The sequence below is a fragment of the Zootoca vivipara genome, chromosome 12 (genome assembly GCF_965207765.1).
Source record: "Zootoca vivipara chromosome 12, rZooViv2.hap1.1, whole genome shotgun sequence".
Taxonomy (NCBI): domain Eukaryota; kingdom Metazoa; phylum Chordata; class Lepidosauria; order Squamata; family Lacertidae; genus Zootoca; species Zootoca vivipara.
The window spans coordinates 36694550-36707727 of NC_142595.1; the positions used below are offsets into that span (position 1 = coordinate 36694550).

Consider the following 13178-nt stretch of genomic DNA (forward strand, 5'->3'; position numbering starts at 1 on the left):
GCAAATTGTGCCGCAAATGCAAATAAAATACTCAGCCTTCTTTTTTTTTCCTAACGGGTAGGATGGGGCGCTGAAGCTGAATAAATTACAAGAAGTCTGAAATTAAAGTCCAAAGATTTTATATTAAAACATTAACGCTACACCGCCTCCAGCCTTTGGCACAACAAGCAGCCTTGTTAAACGGTGTTAACAACTTTATTATTAATTTAATTTATTAATCGCTTCCTATGAAACATCCCAAAGCGATTGATGATTTTTTTAAAAAAGTATAGCTTCTCAGGGACAGAACAACCTAAACTGTATAGAAACTTATTCATGTATGCTACTACAGTGGCAAGAATGTTACTTGCCCCAAAACGGTGGCGTAAGTCCCAGCAAAGAAAGAATGGATACAAGATACAATGGAATATGCCGCAATGGTGAAGCTTACCAGAAGAATAAGAAATCAAGATAACACAATTTTCATAAAAGAATGGAAATGGTTTATTTAATATTTACAGATAAATTGTAAACAGATAAAAACATTGGCAGGATTATTGTAATAACCTGCAGTTTCATAAGAGTATATATGTAAAGATGATGAATAAATGAGCAAATTAAGTTAATTCGGACATGCAGAAGATATTAAAAATAAATTTAAGGAACCGTAGAAAGAGGGGGAAGGAAGTCATGTTTTGAAATGTCAAAATGATTGCAAAATTAGTGAAATCTATAAACTTGAAAAGTAATTTTTTTAAAAGGAAGGTATAGCTTCTCACCCGACGAAGTAATTTTGAAAATTGAAAATCTCCCTTACAAGTTACACCTCAACGGTAGTTAAAGTTTAAATCAATTTAAAGTGGTCTCTGGAATGCCTTCGCAACTCAACAGTCAGCGCTTTACATGCAGTGAAGTCATGCTAACGAGCTCTTCAAACAAAAATGTGGACACGATAAATCGAGGTGCTTGCGTTAGTCTCCCATTTCTGCGTCTATGTTGAGTATACATCGTCGAAGGAGGAAAACGTAAGCAGAAGGTTAGGGATGCCGAGCCCATAGTGGGGCGTGGCTAGGGAGAGCAGCTGCCCGCTTTCAAGATGGAGGAGCCCAGCACGTGGGATGAGCCGAGCAGCGGCTCGAGTAGCAGTAATGAGGAAGATGAGGGCATGGAAATGGAGGAGAAGGAGCAAGAAGAAGAGAAGGGTCGAAAGGGAGCTTACGTGCCAGGACAGGGGGCCCCTCCAGCACCTGGGGAAGAACTGGTGATGGACGAGGGTGCCTATCGCCTCTATCATCGCGCAGGCACAGGTCAGATCATGTATTGGAAGGAGGGTGGGGGGGTCTGTCTTTTTGGATTGGAAAGGAAGGGGACGCTTTCAAAGGTGAACGGGAAAGGATTCCAAGATTGTAGACAGGGAGAAATGCAGGTGGGAATTTGTCAGGTTATACCGGTAGATGCATTGGTTCTTAGATGTGGGCCACACAGGGGTTAGTTTGGTTGTACTGTATAGGCGAGCCTGACTCCTAAAGATCTCGGCCACAAATATTACGGGGATGTGGCGTGGCCAGAGATCTTTAGGAGTCAGGGGCCAGAAGATATGGTGTGTGCAAGAGCTGTAGCTAAATAGTAAGATTCGAAATAGATTCCACTGCATGTTTTTGCACAAAGTTAGTACAGTAATTGTGAGTACAGAACTAGGATCTGAGGGCTGTGCCGGACCTCCTGTTGTTCTAGTTATATCAAAAAGGTGAAACAAATATTAAAAACACCCCAAAGCAATTTCAGCATAAACATTTCCTGCAGAGAGGCCTAAAACTAAATCTGCAATAAATTTACATACCACCATGTAGATGTTAAGATACAAACAATTATTTGTATACAGCGAGGAAGGTTATGACTGTAAATCAACGTGAAGAAAACTCACAGTAGATATGGGGCAAAGAGGGGAATTGCCACAGAAATGAATGCTGATGTCCCTGTGTCTCCTTCGACCCCCTGCAGGTTCCCCTTGTTTGAGCTTTGACATTTTGCGAGATGCCCTTGGAGAAAATCGAACCACCTACCCGCTGAGCCTTCTCCTTTGTGCTGGAACTCAGGCTGAAACTGCCAATGCCAACAGGTGAGTTCGCGAGGAGCTTGGCTTCCATCAAGCCAGCTACACTTGTCCTGCTGAAGCCAGGACAAGAGGGCCTATGGCAGGGATGTGGGACCCCTGGCTTTCCCTAGTTGTCAGGAATGCTGGGAACTGTAGTTACCACCATCTGGACTGGAGGCCCAGAGTTTCGCCATCCTTGAAAACACCTCCTTATGTACCATTTAAATGTCTCTCATTTTCTCCCCCGTCCCCCTGCAAATAGGCTGATGGTGATGAAGATGCACCACCTCTATGGGACCAAACGCGCTGGCAAGGATTCTTCAGAGTCAGAGAGTAGCAGCGACAGTGAAAGTGATGAAGATGAAGAGAAAAAACCCCAGCTGGAACTGGCCATGGTCCCCCATTATGGGGGTATTAACAGAGTTCGGGTACGAACCATATTTCCTGCTGTTCTCTCACTCTGCTCCGGCAAAGTTCTCTACCTTAATGGTCCGTTGTTGTTTCGATAGGTGACAGAATTAGGTGGATCGCAGGTCGCAGCGGTTTGGTCTGAGAAGGGGCAAGTGGACATATACGATCTACAGCGCCCCCTTGTGGCCCTGTCCGACTCTCAAGCCATGGCAGCCTTTCTGCGAGAAGAGCAGGCCAAGATCAAACCTATCTTCTCATTCGCTGGGCATATGACGGAAGGATTTGCTATGGACTGGTCTCCCAAGAAACCAGGTAATCAGCTGGGATGGAACGGGAATGGGCAGAGCTGGGAACGTAGGCACAGGAGACCTGGACCGGCAGGACTGCAGTTCATAATAAATTGTGCCTCTCCTATTCCAGGGACTCTTTTGACTGGTGATTGCAACAAGAACATCCATCTGTGGACACCCAAGGAAGATGGATCATGGCTTGTAGACCAGCGGCCTTTCACAGCCCACACTGCATCAGTGGAAGACCTGCAGTGGTCCCCAAATGAAGCTACGGTGAGGAAGTGGTTTGATGGGTGCAGCTTGCTTTACATTGAAAATTTCTGTGCTTGGGGAAATGTTAATGTGCTTCCTAATTACCTGGTATTTAATCAAAGTACTTCAAATCAGCTAAGGCTGCATTTTTTATTTTTTAAAAAGCCAGTTGCCTATTATTTCTCTTGCTTATGCTTGGCCACAAGGTTGGTTTAATGCAGGCTTCCTCAACCTCGGCCCTCAATATGTTTTTGGCCTACAACTCCCATGATCCCAAGCTAGCAGGACCAGTGGTCAGGGATGATGGGAATTGTAGTCTCAAAACACCTGGAGGGCCGAGGTTGAGGAAGCCTGGTTTAATGGAATCTTAAATCAGATTGGCCTTGATTTGCATTTTTAAAAAAGATATAGCCGAAGATCAGATCCTGGTGTCAGGTGAAGTTTTCCTTTGCAGGTGAGCTTGAGTTTAAGCTGGTGTTGTAAAGCAAAAATGTTCCTTTGCTCACATGGTTTTCCTTTCCTCACATGCTTTGAAATCAAGCATTTTCCTTTATGCTGCCTTTGCAGTTTGAAACCAAATTGTCTGGGCAAAAGAAGCAAGGCTTGTTCTCAGCTGCAACTGCAAGCTCCACTTTCCATAGGGGTTAGCTCTACTTGAAGTTCCCAAGTGGAACCAATTCCAGTGTAGCTTGCATTTGCCCCTACATTTCAGAGGAATTGAATGTAAGCCCCGCTTGTCAAAGAACAACTCTTGATCCCCTGCAGCTGTATTTTTACCTGCACCCAGCTTGATAAGACATTGGGTGGGGATTTATTTGGGGTTGGGACTGCCTTACAGGGGCCCTATTAAGACCCCTGCCAGGCCTAATGCTATGCTCTGACTCTGCAGTCAGAGGTAGTAAAGCTTCTGACTACCAGTTGCTGTAAACCACAGGAGGGGAAAGTGCTCTCCATGGGCATCTGATTGGCCACAGGGAGGACAGGAAGCTGGGCTTGATTGGCCTGATCCAGCAGGCTCTTCCTATGGTCTTAATTAAGCCTGCGATACAGAGGTTCTCCACTGCATCACTTTGCATGGCTTTTTCCACATTTCCTTTTAATTGTGTTCCACCGCACTGGATATCCCTGTGCCTTTTCTCCTTCCTATTCATTGTGGACAAAATCTCAAATTCTGCAGAAGCTTGACACAAACAGCACAAAACGAACATTTATTATACGAAGCAAATCAATATACATTTTACTCTTCTTTTTTTACATTTTTTATTTGTATACAGTCTTTCTATTGTACTGTACGATACTTAAGGCTGTTTACAAGCTGAAGAAACCAAAAATGTACATCTTATAACAATCTAATGCAATACAGAAATGTGATACCAAAACAAAACTTTAAAATAAGCAACCTACATCAAAAAGTAACATTGAACAATTATTAGAATAGTATAAAATAATAATAATATCAACATATAAAAGTTAAAGAGAAATCCACTTAACAGGTACAATAATTTCTAAACTATAATCAACAAAACAACAGCAAGCCACAGTACAAAAAAAGAATACAATACAAATTGAGAAGCAGAGACTAGAGCAGGCATCCCCAAACTTCGGCCCTCCTGATGTTTTGGACTACAATTCCCATCATCCCTGACCACTGGTCCTGTTAGCTAGGGATCATGGGAGTTGTACGCCAAAACATCTGGAGGGCCGCAGTTTGGGGATGCCTGGACTAGAGGGTGGAGCAAGGCAGGTGCAAGAAGGCCTTGCCTGATGGAGTCTCTCCCCTCACATAGGCACTGCTTTGCCAACCTGAGCACAAATCGTTAAGCCGATTTGTAATTACCAGGTAACTGGTCCAATTCAGAACATCGATGCACGAGTTGTGATTCTAAACTCCGATGACAGTTCACAGGGGAAAGGCCGATTTAGACGACTTCATAAGGGCATACTGGAATTTGCGAGAGAAACAAGGCCTGATGCAGGGACGTGAGAGCTCTCCGCTATGTTTAACCATAACAATTCTGTGCCCTTGTTCTTGGATCAGGTTTTTGCTTCCTGCTCAGCGGATGCCTCCATCCGCATCTGGGACACACGGGCGCCACCAGGGAAAGCCTGCATGCTGACTGCCGGCCAGGCGCATGATGCAGACGTCAACGTCATCAGCTGGAATCGAAACGAGCCCTTCATCGTCAGCGGGGGTGATGATGGGATCCTCAGGATCTGGGACCTCAGGCAGTTCCAGGTTAGAAATCACTTTCAAAATATGTTAGGGCAGGCATCCCCAAACTTCGGCCCTCCAGATGTTTTGGACTACAATTCCCATCATCCCTGACCACTGGTCCTGTTAGCTAGGGATCATGGGAATTGTAGGCCAAAACATCTGGAGGGCCGAAGTTTGGGGGTGCCTGTATTAGGGGAAACCTTTAGATGTTGCTGAACTACAACTCCCATCAGCCCCAGGGAACGTGGCCAGGGATGATGGGAGTTGTCGTTTCGCAACAAGGTTCCCCACACCTGTACACATTATTTCCTCTTCAAATCTTCTTCATGAGCAATAGCCCCCAAACTCAACCCTCCTTTTGTCTTCCCCTTTCTCTGCAGAAAGGGTCAGCTGTTGCCACCTTCAAGCAGCACACAGCACCCATCACGTCTGTCGAATGGCACCCTACAGACAGCGGCGTGTTTGCAGCCTCTGGCGCCGATGACCAGGTGACGCAGTGGGACTTGGCTGTGGAGCGAGACGAGGAGGCAGAGGCCAAGGACCCAGCTTTGGCCTCTATCCCACCCCAACTGCTGTTTGTTCACCAGGGAGAGAACGACATTAAAGAGCTGCATTGGCATCCACAGTGCCCTGGCACCCTCATCACCACAGCCCTATCTGGCTTCAACATCTTCCGGACTATCAGCGTCTGAGGGAGAGCGAGGCTTTCAAAATGGCCGCCTGGGGTTTGTGGACCTGTTGCCGAGGGAGGTGCTAAGCCACCGTAACCTTCGTCGCTTCTTTCGAGATGGCTGCAATCTCTCCTCCCTGTGGAGGTGAACCTTCTAAAAATGGGTTCTTTTGTTGGTTTAATAACTATCTTTGCTTTTGGAATAGTCTTCACAGCTGCCCCGATTAAGCTTTGCAGTCTTTTGATGAGGTCATCACCTCTCCGTGTCATTCCGTTAATGAGTGATAATGATTAGAATAGCCTTTGCTCTGCTTTATCTACACTCATTCATTCCTCGAACAAATCGGATGATTCAGGTCTCATTTAGATGTTGCCACTCCACTATGGGAAAAATTCAAAACAGACTTAATGGCTTTCTCTGTGTGTGGAATCATCCAGTTGTCCGGGGGGTCCTTTACCTTTTTACGTACAATGTATAAAACAGTTTGCAAGCATCTGCTTAACTGTTCATCAGAGCCTACCACTGATGCTGCAGGGGGCGGAGGGGAAGTTGTTTGTAAAGAATAATGTATTTTAAATAAATATAAATTATTTTCGAGTGAAGGTTAAAACCCCATCTTAAATTTTGACAGGCTGAAGATTTGAAGGGGAAATAGTGCGACATAAGGGACCCAGGTGGCGCTGTGGGTTAAACCACAGAGACTAGGGCTTGCTGATCAGAAGGTCGGTGGTTCGAATCCCTGCGACGGGGTGAGCTCCCGTTGCTCGGTCCCAGCTCCTGTCCACCTAGCAGTTCGAAAGCACGTCAAAGTGCAAGTAGATAAATGGGGACTGCTCCAGCGGGAAGGTAAACGGCGTTTCCGTGCGCTGCTCTGGTTCGCCAGAAGCAGCTTTGTCAGGCTGGCCACATGACCCAGAAGCTGTCTGCGGACAAACGCCGGCTCCCTCGGCTTACAGAGCAAGATGAGGGCCACAACCCCAGAGTCGGACACGACTGGACCTGATGGTCAGGGGCCCCTTTACCTTTAAGGTACGACATACTAAGCCCACTGTCCTGCAACAGCCATGCACACAGAGCCCAGCAGGGGCTCTCTAAGCCTCATCCATTTGCCACTTACCGAAAACAGAGAAGAACTGGGGAGCAGCATTACCCTACAATAATTTCTCTGATCATATGTAATACAGACTACACGATAAGTCAGAGCTTTTTAATAATTGTATTTTTTATGTTGCGAACCACGGGTGATACACAAATTTAATAAAAATTAATTTTTCAAAGTGGAAGCTAGGAATTCCCTTTGCCCCGTGTCGCAAAGTGCCAGTGTGGTGTAGTGTTTGGAGTGTCAGACCAGGACCTGTGAGACCAGGGTTCAAATCCCTACTTGGGCTTGGCGCTCACTGTGGGTGACCCTGAGCCAGTCACTGCCTTTCAACCTAACCTATTGCCAAGGGTTGTTGTGGGGATTAAATGAGGGGGAGAACCATTAACGCCACCTTGAGCTTCCGGGAGAAAACGGTGGGATATAAATGCAAGAAACAAATAGGCCTGTGCCACCCTCAACCTCTCATACCAGAGGGGAGGGTGTCCCTTCTTTCTTATCTGGCCCTAGGAAATCTGCCTAGGTCACATACCCATTTCCCTAGGTCCGATCCCATCACCTTCACTCCACACCTTCCTTGCGTGGCTGATGTGTTTTTGAACTGTAGTGCCTCTTGCTCATCTGCATGGGAAGAGGGGTTTGTAGTTGCAAGCAGAGAGGCCTCTGCCTGAATGTAGCTTTCAATAAATAAAGGAAGACTCACAACTGTTGCTCTGGCCCCACCAGTTCACCCCCACAAAGGTTGCCTGTGGGCTGCAAAAGGTTTCCCCTGATAAGGCTCAAACCTCTTCCTGTTATTTCTGAGCAAGCGCAAACCTTGCCTCCAGGCAGCTGGGAAAAGAAAAATTACACTACTGCAGAAACTCTGCCAAAAATCAGTCCAAGTATTTCTCCTTGGCCATCTTATTTATGTACGCAGAGCTGCCCTCCATGAGACATGGAGATGTCTGTTGGGAGACTTAACTACACACACCGACAATTGTAATGCGGAGGGTTAACTGTAAACGAGGTAAGAGAACAGCCGGAGTAGACTGTGCTATAATAGCTGAAGCCCGCCCCGCACGACTGTTGGAACGGCAACCCTAAATCACTACGGGCAGCCCGTTTTCACTGCATCCCACTCCACTGCAAGGACGTAAAGACTGCAGTCCCATCCTGGTCCACCGAACACAGCAGCACCGTCTTCTTCACGTTGGTGCCGAGGCGTCCTGCACTGACAACATCACACAGGGAGAGAGGGGTGTCTTTAGAGACACACAGGGCAATGTAATGGGCATGGAAACGCATGGGGTCACCTGTAAGAGGGAGGGAGAAAGGCGGGGTTAGAAGAGGGAAATAGCCCGTCTCGTTTTTTAAAGAGCTTCCTCCTTAACAATCGCTCTTCATTCTAGAACGAAGCCGTTTTGAATTTTTGCCCTAGCAAAAAATGTCCTTGAGTCAAGGAAAGGGCAAGTCTTTTTTCCTAAGGGTAGCAGCAACCACTACCTGCCCAGCAAGAACCCTGGGAGGAGTAGCACTGCAAAAAAGGGGGGTGCTAAGTGCTTGGGATTTTGTAAGTTTGTGCAGGCAGGCAAAGTCTCTTATACCATCAGACCACAGGGGTGGGGAACTTTTCGGATGTGTGGGTCAAATCTTTCAGGCATCAAATCCACCTATCACATGACATCATCGTGATGTCACCCACATGTCAAATGCATGGCTTTGTAAGTCTTCCTACTTTACTCGATTTCGGAAGACTGCTGGCTGGCAGTGGTTCCCTAGGGTTTCAGACAAAATTTCCTGCCTGGAAGGCAAGTGGAATAGCATGGCAAGAACCTTGCGCAGAGGCATTCAACCCTGCCATAATTTGTTATATACTCCCACTTCAGAATTCTATCTACATACACATTTCATTTCTGCACCTCCCTTCATCCCAAGGAGATTTCAGGGCGATGCACAGCAAACCAAGGAAATTTTATTCTGTAGTATTTTATTCTGTAGACATTACTCCTGAAACCATTAGAGCACTCCTGCCTTCCCCATTTTCAGGAGACCTGTATTCACTATAGAAAGGAAGGCTACTATTCACTGCAAAGCAGAACAGGACTCTGAATCCCTGTGTGCAAGGACAGGGGAAGGCATTTATTCAAGACGGGGACAGGAATCCTGCCTGCCTCTCACCCTTCCAATAGAGGGCAGGCTAGGCCTTTCAGCAAATATACCATTCACTCCTGGGCTAAGAGGCAAAAATGCAGGAGAAGATTGCCCAGCTTTTTATTATTCGTATTTGCCTTTTTGACACAGGAACTTTGATATCACACTTTCTGCTTGAGAAGGCTCAGAGGGGCAAACTCTGAAAACCATAACATTTATCACGCCCCCCCCCCCCAGCTTGATTCCCCAAGATTCACAAGCCTGCCAGTACCTGGATAAACAAGGAAGTCACCGCCAAATTTGCTCCCACTAGTGACGTAGTAGCCCCGTTCCCAAAGATTCTGGAAAATGCGGTAACGTATCTCGTGGTCCTCTTGTCCAGCATAAGGCCAGTCTTGGGATTGGACATGCCAGTCCACCTCTTCTTCTGGGCCTGGATGTACTCGTTCTGTTGGGAGCTGGACCATCATAGATTGTCGAGGAAGCACAAAGCTGGATTCCGGTTCTGCAGGAGGATCTGGAAATATAATGCAGAGTGGCTTGTAACTGGGCTACCTTAAGGACTACCTTCTTCCACGTATTCCCTCCTGTGGCTGTGGTCCTTGTCTAGTCATTACCACCAGCAGCCTAAGCTCTAACAGATGGGTACCAGGGCAGGACCTTCTTGGTTGTGGTGCCAAGTTTAAGCAAAGCTCTCCCCAAGGGAAGCCCACCTAGATCCTTCCTTTCAGTATTTCATTATTCAGCTAAGATGTGGTTAGACATCTAGGTAGTCACTGAGAACAAAATGCTGGACTAGAGGAGCTACTGGCCTGATGCAATAGGCTCTTCTTTCGTTGCTTTTTACGGAGACGTTTGGGGAAAGCTGGCTATTGCGCTTTTCTTTGCTGGTGCTCCAAAAAAGCGATCAGGTTGGTTTTCCCTTGCCGCATCTTGAAAACAGCCCTCCTGGATGAGGCTGAAGGCCTAACTAGTCCAGCATCCTGTTCTCACAGCAGCCAGCCAGGAAGTGGGAAGCCAATAAGCAGGACCCAAGCATAAGAGCCCTCTCCCCTCCTGCAGTTTCTAGCAACTGACATTCAGAAGCATTGTTGCCTCCAACTGTGGAGGCAGAGCATAGCTCTTATGACTACAGTAGCTCAGTTGGTAGAGCATGAGACTCTCAATATCAGGGTTGTGGGTTCGAGCCCCACGTTGGGCAAAAGGTTTCCTGCATTGCAGCGGGTTGGACTATTTATTTTTATTTATTTTATTTTTTATTGAATATATATACCACCCTATACCCAGAGGTCTCAGGGCAGTTCACAGAACAAAATCAAAATATAAAACCACAATATATAATCAAAATAAAAACAACAACCCAATAACGTCCCCCCTTGGGGTGCCTTCACATTCCACAATTCTATGACTAGTAGCCACGGGCAGCCTTACTCTCCATGAATTTGTCTAATCCTCTTCTAAAGTCACCCAAAAATCTGTCGTTATTGTGCCCTGAGTGCCACAACTGAGGAGAAAACATTTTTCTCTGTCCTCCATAGGTTCTGGGACTACCACTCCCATCAGCCCCAACCAACACTGCCAATAGTCAGGGATGATGGGAGTGGAGTCCAGGAACATCCGGAAGGCCACTGTTTCCTCACCCCTAACCTATACCAGTCATAGTTTAGTTCTCCTGCAAGGGACGCGGGTGGCGCTGTCGTCTAAACCACTGAGCCTCTTGGCCTTGCCGACTGGAATGTCGGCAGTTCAAATCCAGCAACGGAGTGAGCTCCCGTTGCTCTGCCCCAGCTCCTGCCAACCTAGCAGTTCGAAAGCACACCAGCGTGATTAGATAAATAGGTACCACAGCGGTGGGAAGGTAAACAGTGTTTCTGTGCGCTCTGGCACTCGTCACGGTGTCCTGTTGCGCCAGAAGCGGTTTAGTCATGCTGGCCACATGTCCCGGAAAGCTGTCTGTAGACAAACGCCGGCTCCCTCGGCCTGAAAGCGAGATGAGCACTGCAACTCCACAGTCACCTTTGACTGGACTTAACCTTCCAGGAGTCCTCTACCTTACCTCCTGCAGCTTCCTGGGGCACTTCCAAATAAAGCAAAATAGTTGCCACATAGCAAACGTTGGTGCTCACCTGCCTCTTCCTGCCGCCGTTTCTTTGCCCGACCCTGGGCTATACGTTCCGCAAGAGTACCCAGCATGGCTTTCCTCTGTTCAGCCGCCAGCCGAACCTGCTCCTGATAGCTCTTTTCTTGCTCATTTTGGTAGGCGGCCACCTCAAGGGCTGAAGGATCCTGGAGACACAGAGAAGCAAGTTCAGCACTGCCTGTTTTCTGACCACATCCACACCATGCATTTAAATCACCCATGGGCACACACATGTCCACAAAGACCTTCCCTGGGTGCCCACTGGGTCCTCATGCCACCCCAATGAAATTGGGCTTGAAAGTAGTACAGGATTCTGTTTTAGCCAATATAATAAGTTGCAGTGTGCGCACGGTTGCAGCATGAGTATGGGGCCCACAACAGTGCCTCTGGTTTGCAAATGTGCCCTGGGGTTCAAAAAGGTTGGTGGCCCTTGATCTACACTGCACAATTTGCAGCAATTAAGCAGAGCATCCTTCACTTTTGCTCCAGGTTTGGTGTTTTTTTTCCTTCTCTAGAGAAGTAGCAACGATTGGTTGAACCATCACCTGGCTTTTATCATCTCGAAGGGGTTGGGACGCTGTGTTTTTGAACAAGGCTGCCAACCCCTTTTCTGCCAGTAGCCGGACCTCTTCTGGGAGCAGCTGCAGGGGCAGCCCCAACCGCACATTCTGCCGCGGCTTCCGAGCTAATGCTCCAACCAGCGTGCCGACAATACGATGCTCCTCCCGCAATCTCCGCACATCAGCAGCATTCCACACAAAAGCCTTTCCCTCCAAGATGTGGATTCGGATCATGCCTCGGCCTGTATCAGTGCTTCCCTGAGAAGATGGGAAAGGAACAACCACAAAAATACTATGACATTCACTTAACTTCAAGATTTTTTTGGAGGGTGGTGGGATCCACTCCTTTGAAAGGTTTTGCCAGCAGCCTTTGGGGTAAAGGCAACTGGTTGTCAGAGGTTCTAATATTAAGCACTGAAATGTCCCTAAAATGGCAGAGGCAGGTTACTTTACAAATCACCTTTAAAAAAAAACAAGTGGGTTGGCTATAATCTGCTCTCTCCACTATTTAAAAGGTTTGTAATTTATGGAAATAGTTTTTACTGTTTATAAGGGTTCTCTTATGCTGCTTAAAAGAAAGCAGCATAATCTCTCTTGCTCCCAGAACCCAAAAAGAAATGGTGGCCAATCTCTTCTCTCTCCCTGAACAGAAACATAGCAGCAATACAATGTGCTGTAAGCATTCTGAATAAATTATGACTGGTCCAGGGACATAAATATTAATAAAATGGGTGGCAGGGTGGGGGGGTATGCTTGGGGGTGCTTGCAGTGGATTGGCTGGGGGCACCTCTCTGGAATTAACTGCTTTATGCAAAGGGAAGCAAATATATGCAAATACATGCTTATTGTACCGTAAGTCTGAAACCACACACACACAAACTTAACTAGGCAATAAGCGTCAAATTTCAGGTAATAAGTTTCAGGCAACAGCGATCATTATGACCAACGGACCTTACGTCTGATCTTCGGATGAAGGGCGTATACAAATTTAAGTAAATAATAATAATAACAATAACAATAATATACCAGATGAAGAGTAGGCTGCTAGTAAAGGTTGGGACACAGCCTCTTCGCTTCCTGCAACATCACCCCAAAATCAAGACCCTTCACCAGCAACCCTCCCCCTTCTTCCTTCCCAGGACCCAGGAGTCCTGTCCCCTCCACTCCTAGCACCCTCCCCACCCCGTTTTAATCCCATAAACCACTTTCACACCGGATCTCCTTTTGCTTTAAGCCATGAGGTTCCTCTTGCGTGCGAATCTCGGATATATTTTCCTCCCCTTAGTCCCCGCCCCCTTGCTCTAAATGACCCTCCAATCACTCTTTCGCCACA

The 13178-nt window shown here is 46.9% G+C and overlaps 2 protein-coding genes and 1 non-coding gene across 4 annotated transcripts; 2 read left to right on the forward strand and 1 right to left on the reverse strand.

Annotated features, from left to right (window-relative positions):
* Window positions 1-1049: 1049 nt before the first annotated feature.
* Window positions 1050-6515, forward strand: GRWD1 (glutamate rich WD repeat containing 1). The gene is made up of 7 exons (XM_035136612.3): window positions 1050-1286; window positions 1981-2098; window positions 2337-2502; window positions 2584-2797; window positions 2906-3048; window positions 5066-5263; window positions 5623-6515. Exons 1-7 carry the CDS (start codon window positions 1076-1078, stop codon window positions 5932-5934), a joined length of 1362 nt encoding a protein of 453 aa, XP_034992503.1. The 5' UTR covers window positions 1050-1075; the 3' UTR covers window positions 5935-6515.
* Window positions 6516-7110: 595 nt separating this feature from the next.
* TSEN34 (tRNA splicing endonuclease subunit 34) lies at window positions 7111-13142 on the reverse strand. 2 transcript variants are annotated; one of them, XM_035137151.3, is made up of 5 exons: window positions 13059-13142; window positions 11831-12103; window positions 11272-11431; window positions 9417-9662; window positions 7111-8307 (listed from the first exon to the last, which is right to left on the reverse strand). In XM_035137151.3, exons 2-5 carry the CDS (start codon window positions 12077-12079, stop codon window positions 8120-8122), a joined length of 843 nt encoding a protein of 280 aa, XP_034993042.1. In that variant the 5' UTR covers window positions 12080-12103; window positions 13059-13142; the 3' UTR covers window positions 7111-8119. The 2 variants fall into 2 exon arrangements, with proteins under 2 accessions (XP_034993042.1, XP_034993043.1); XM_035137152.3 differs by having other exon boundaries at window positions 12872-13131.
* Window positions 10273-10346, forward strand: TRNAE-CUC (transfer RNA glutamic acid (anticodon CUC)). Its single transcript has one exon. It is a non-coding gene; the product is annotated as a tRNA-Glu (tRNA).
* Window positions 13143-13178: the final 36 nt, after the last annotated feature.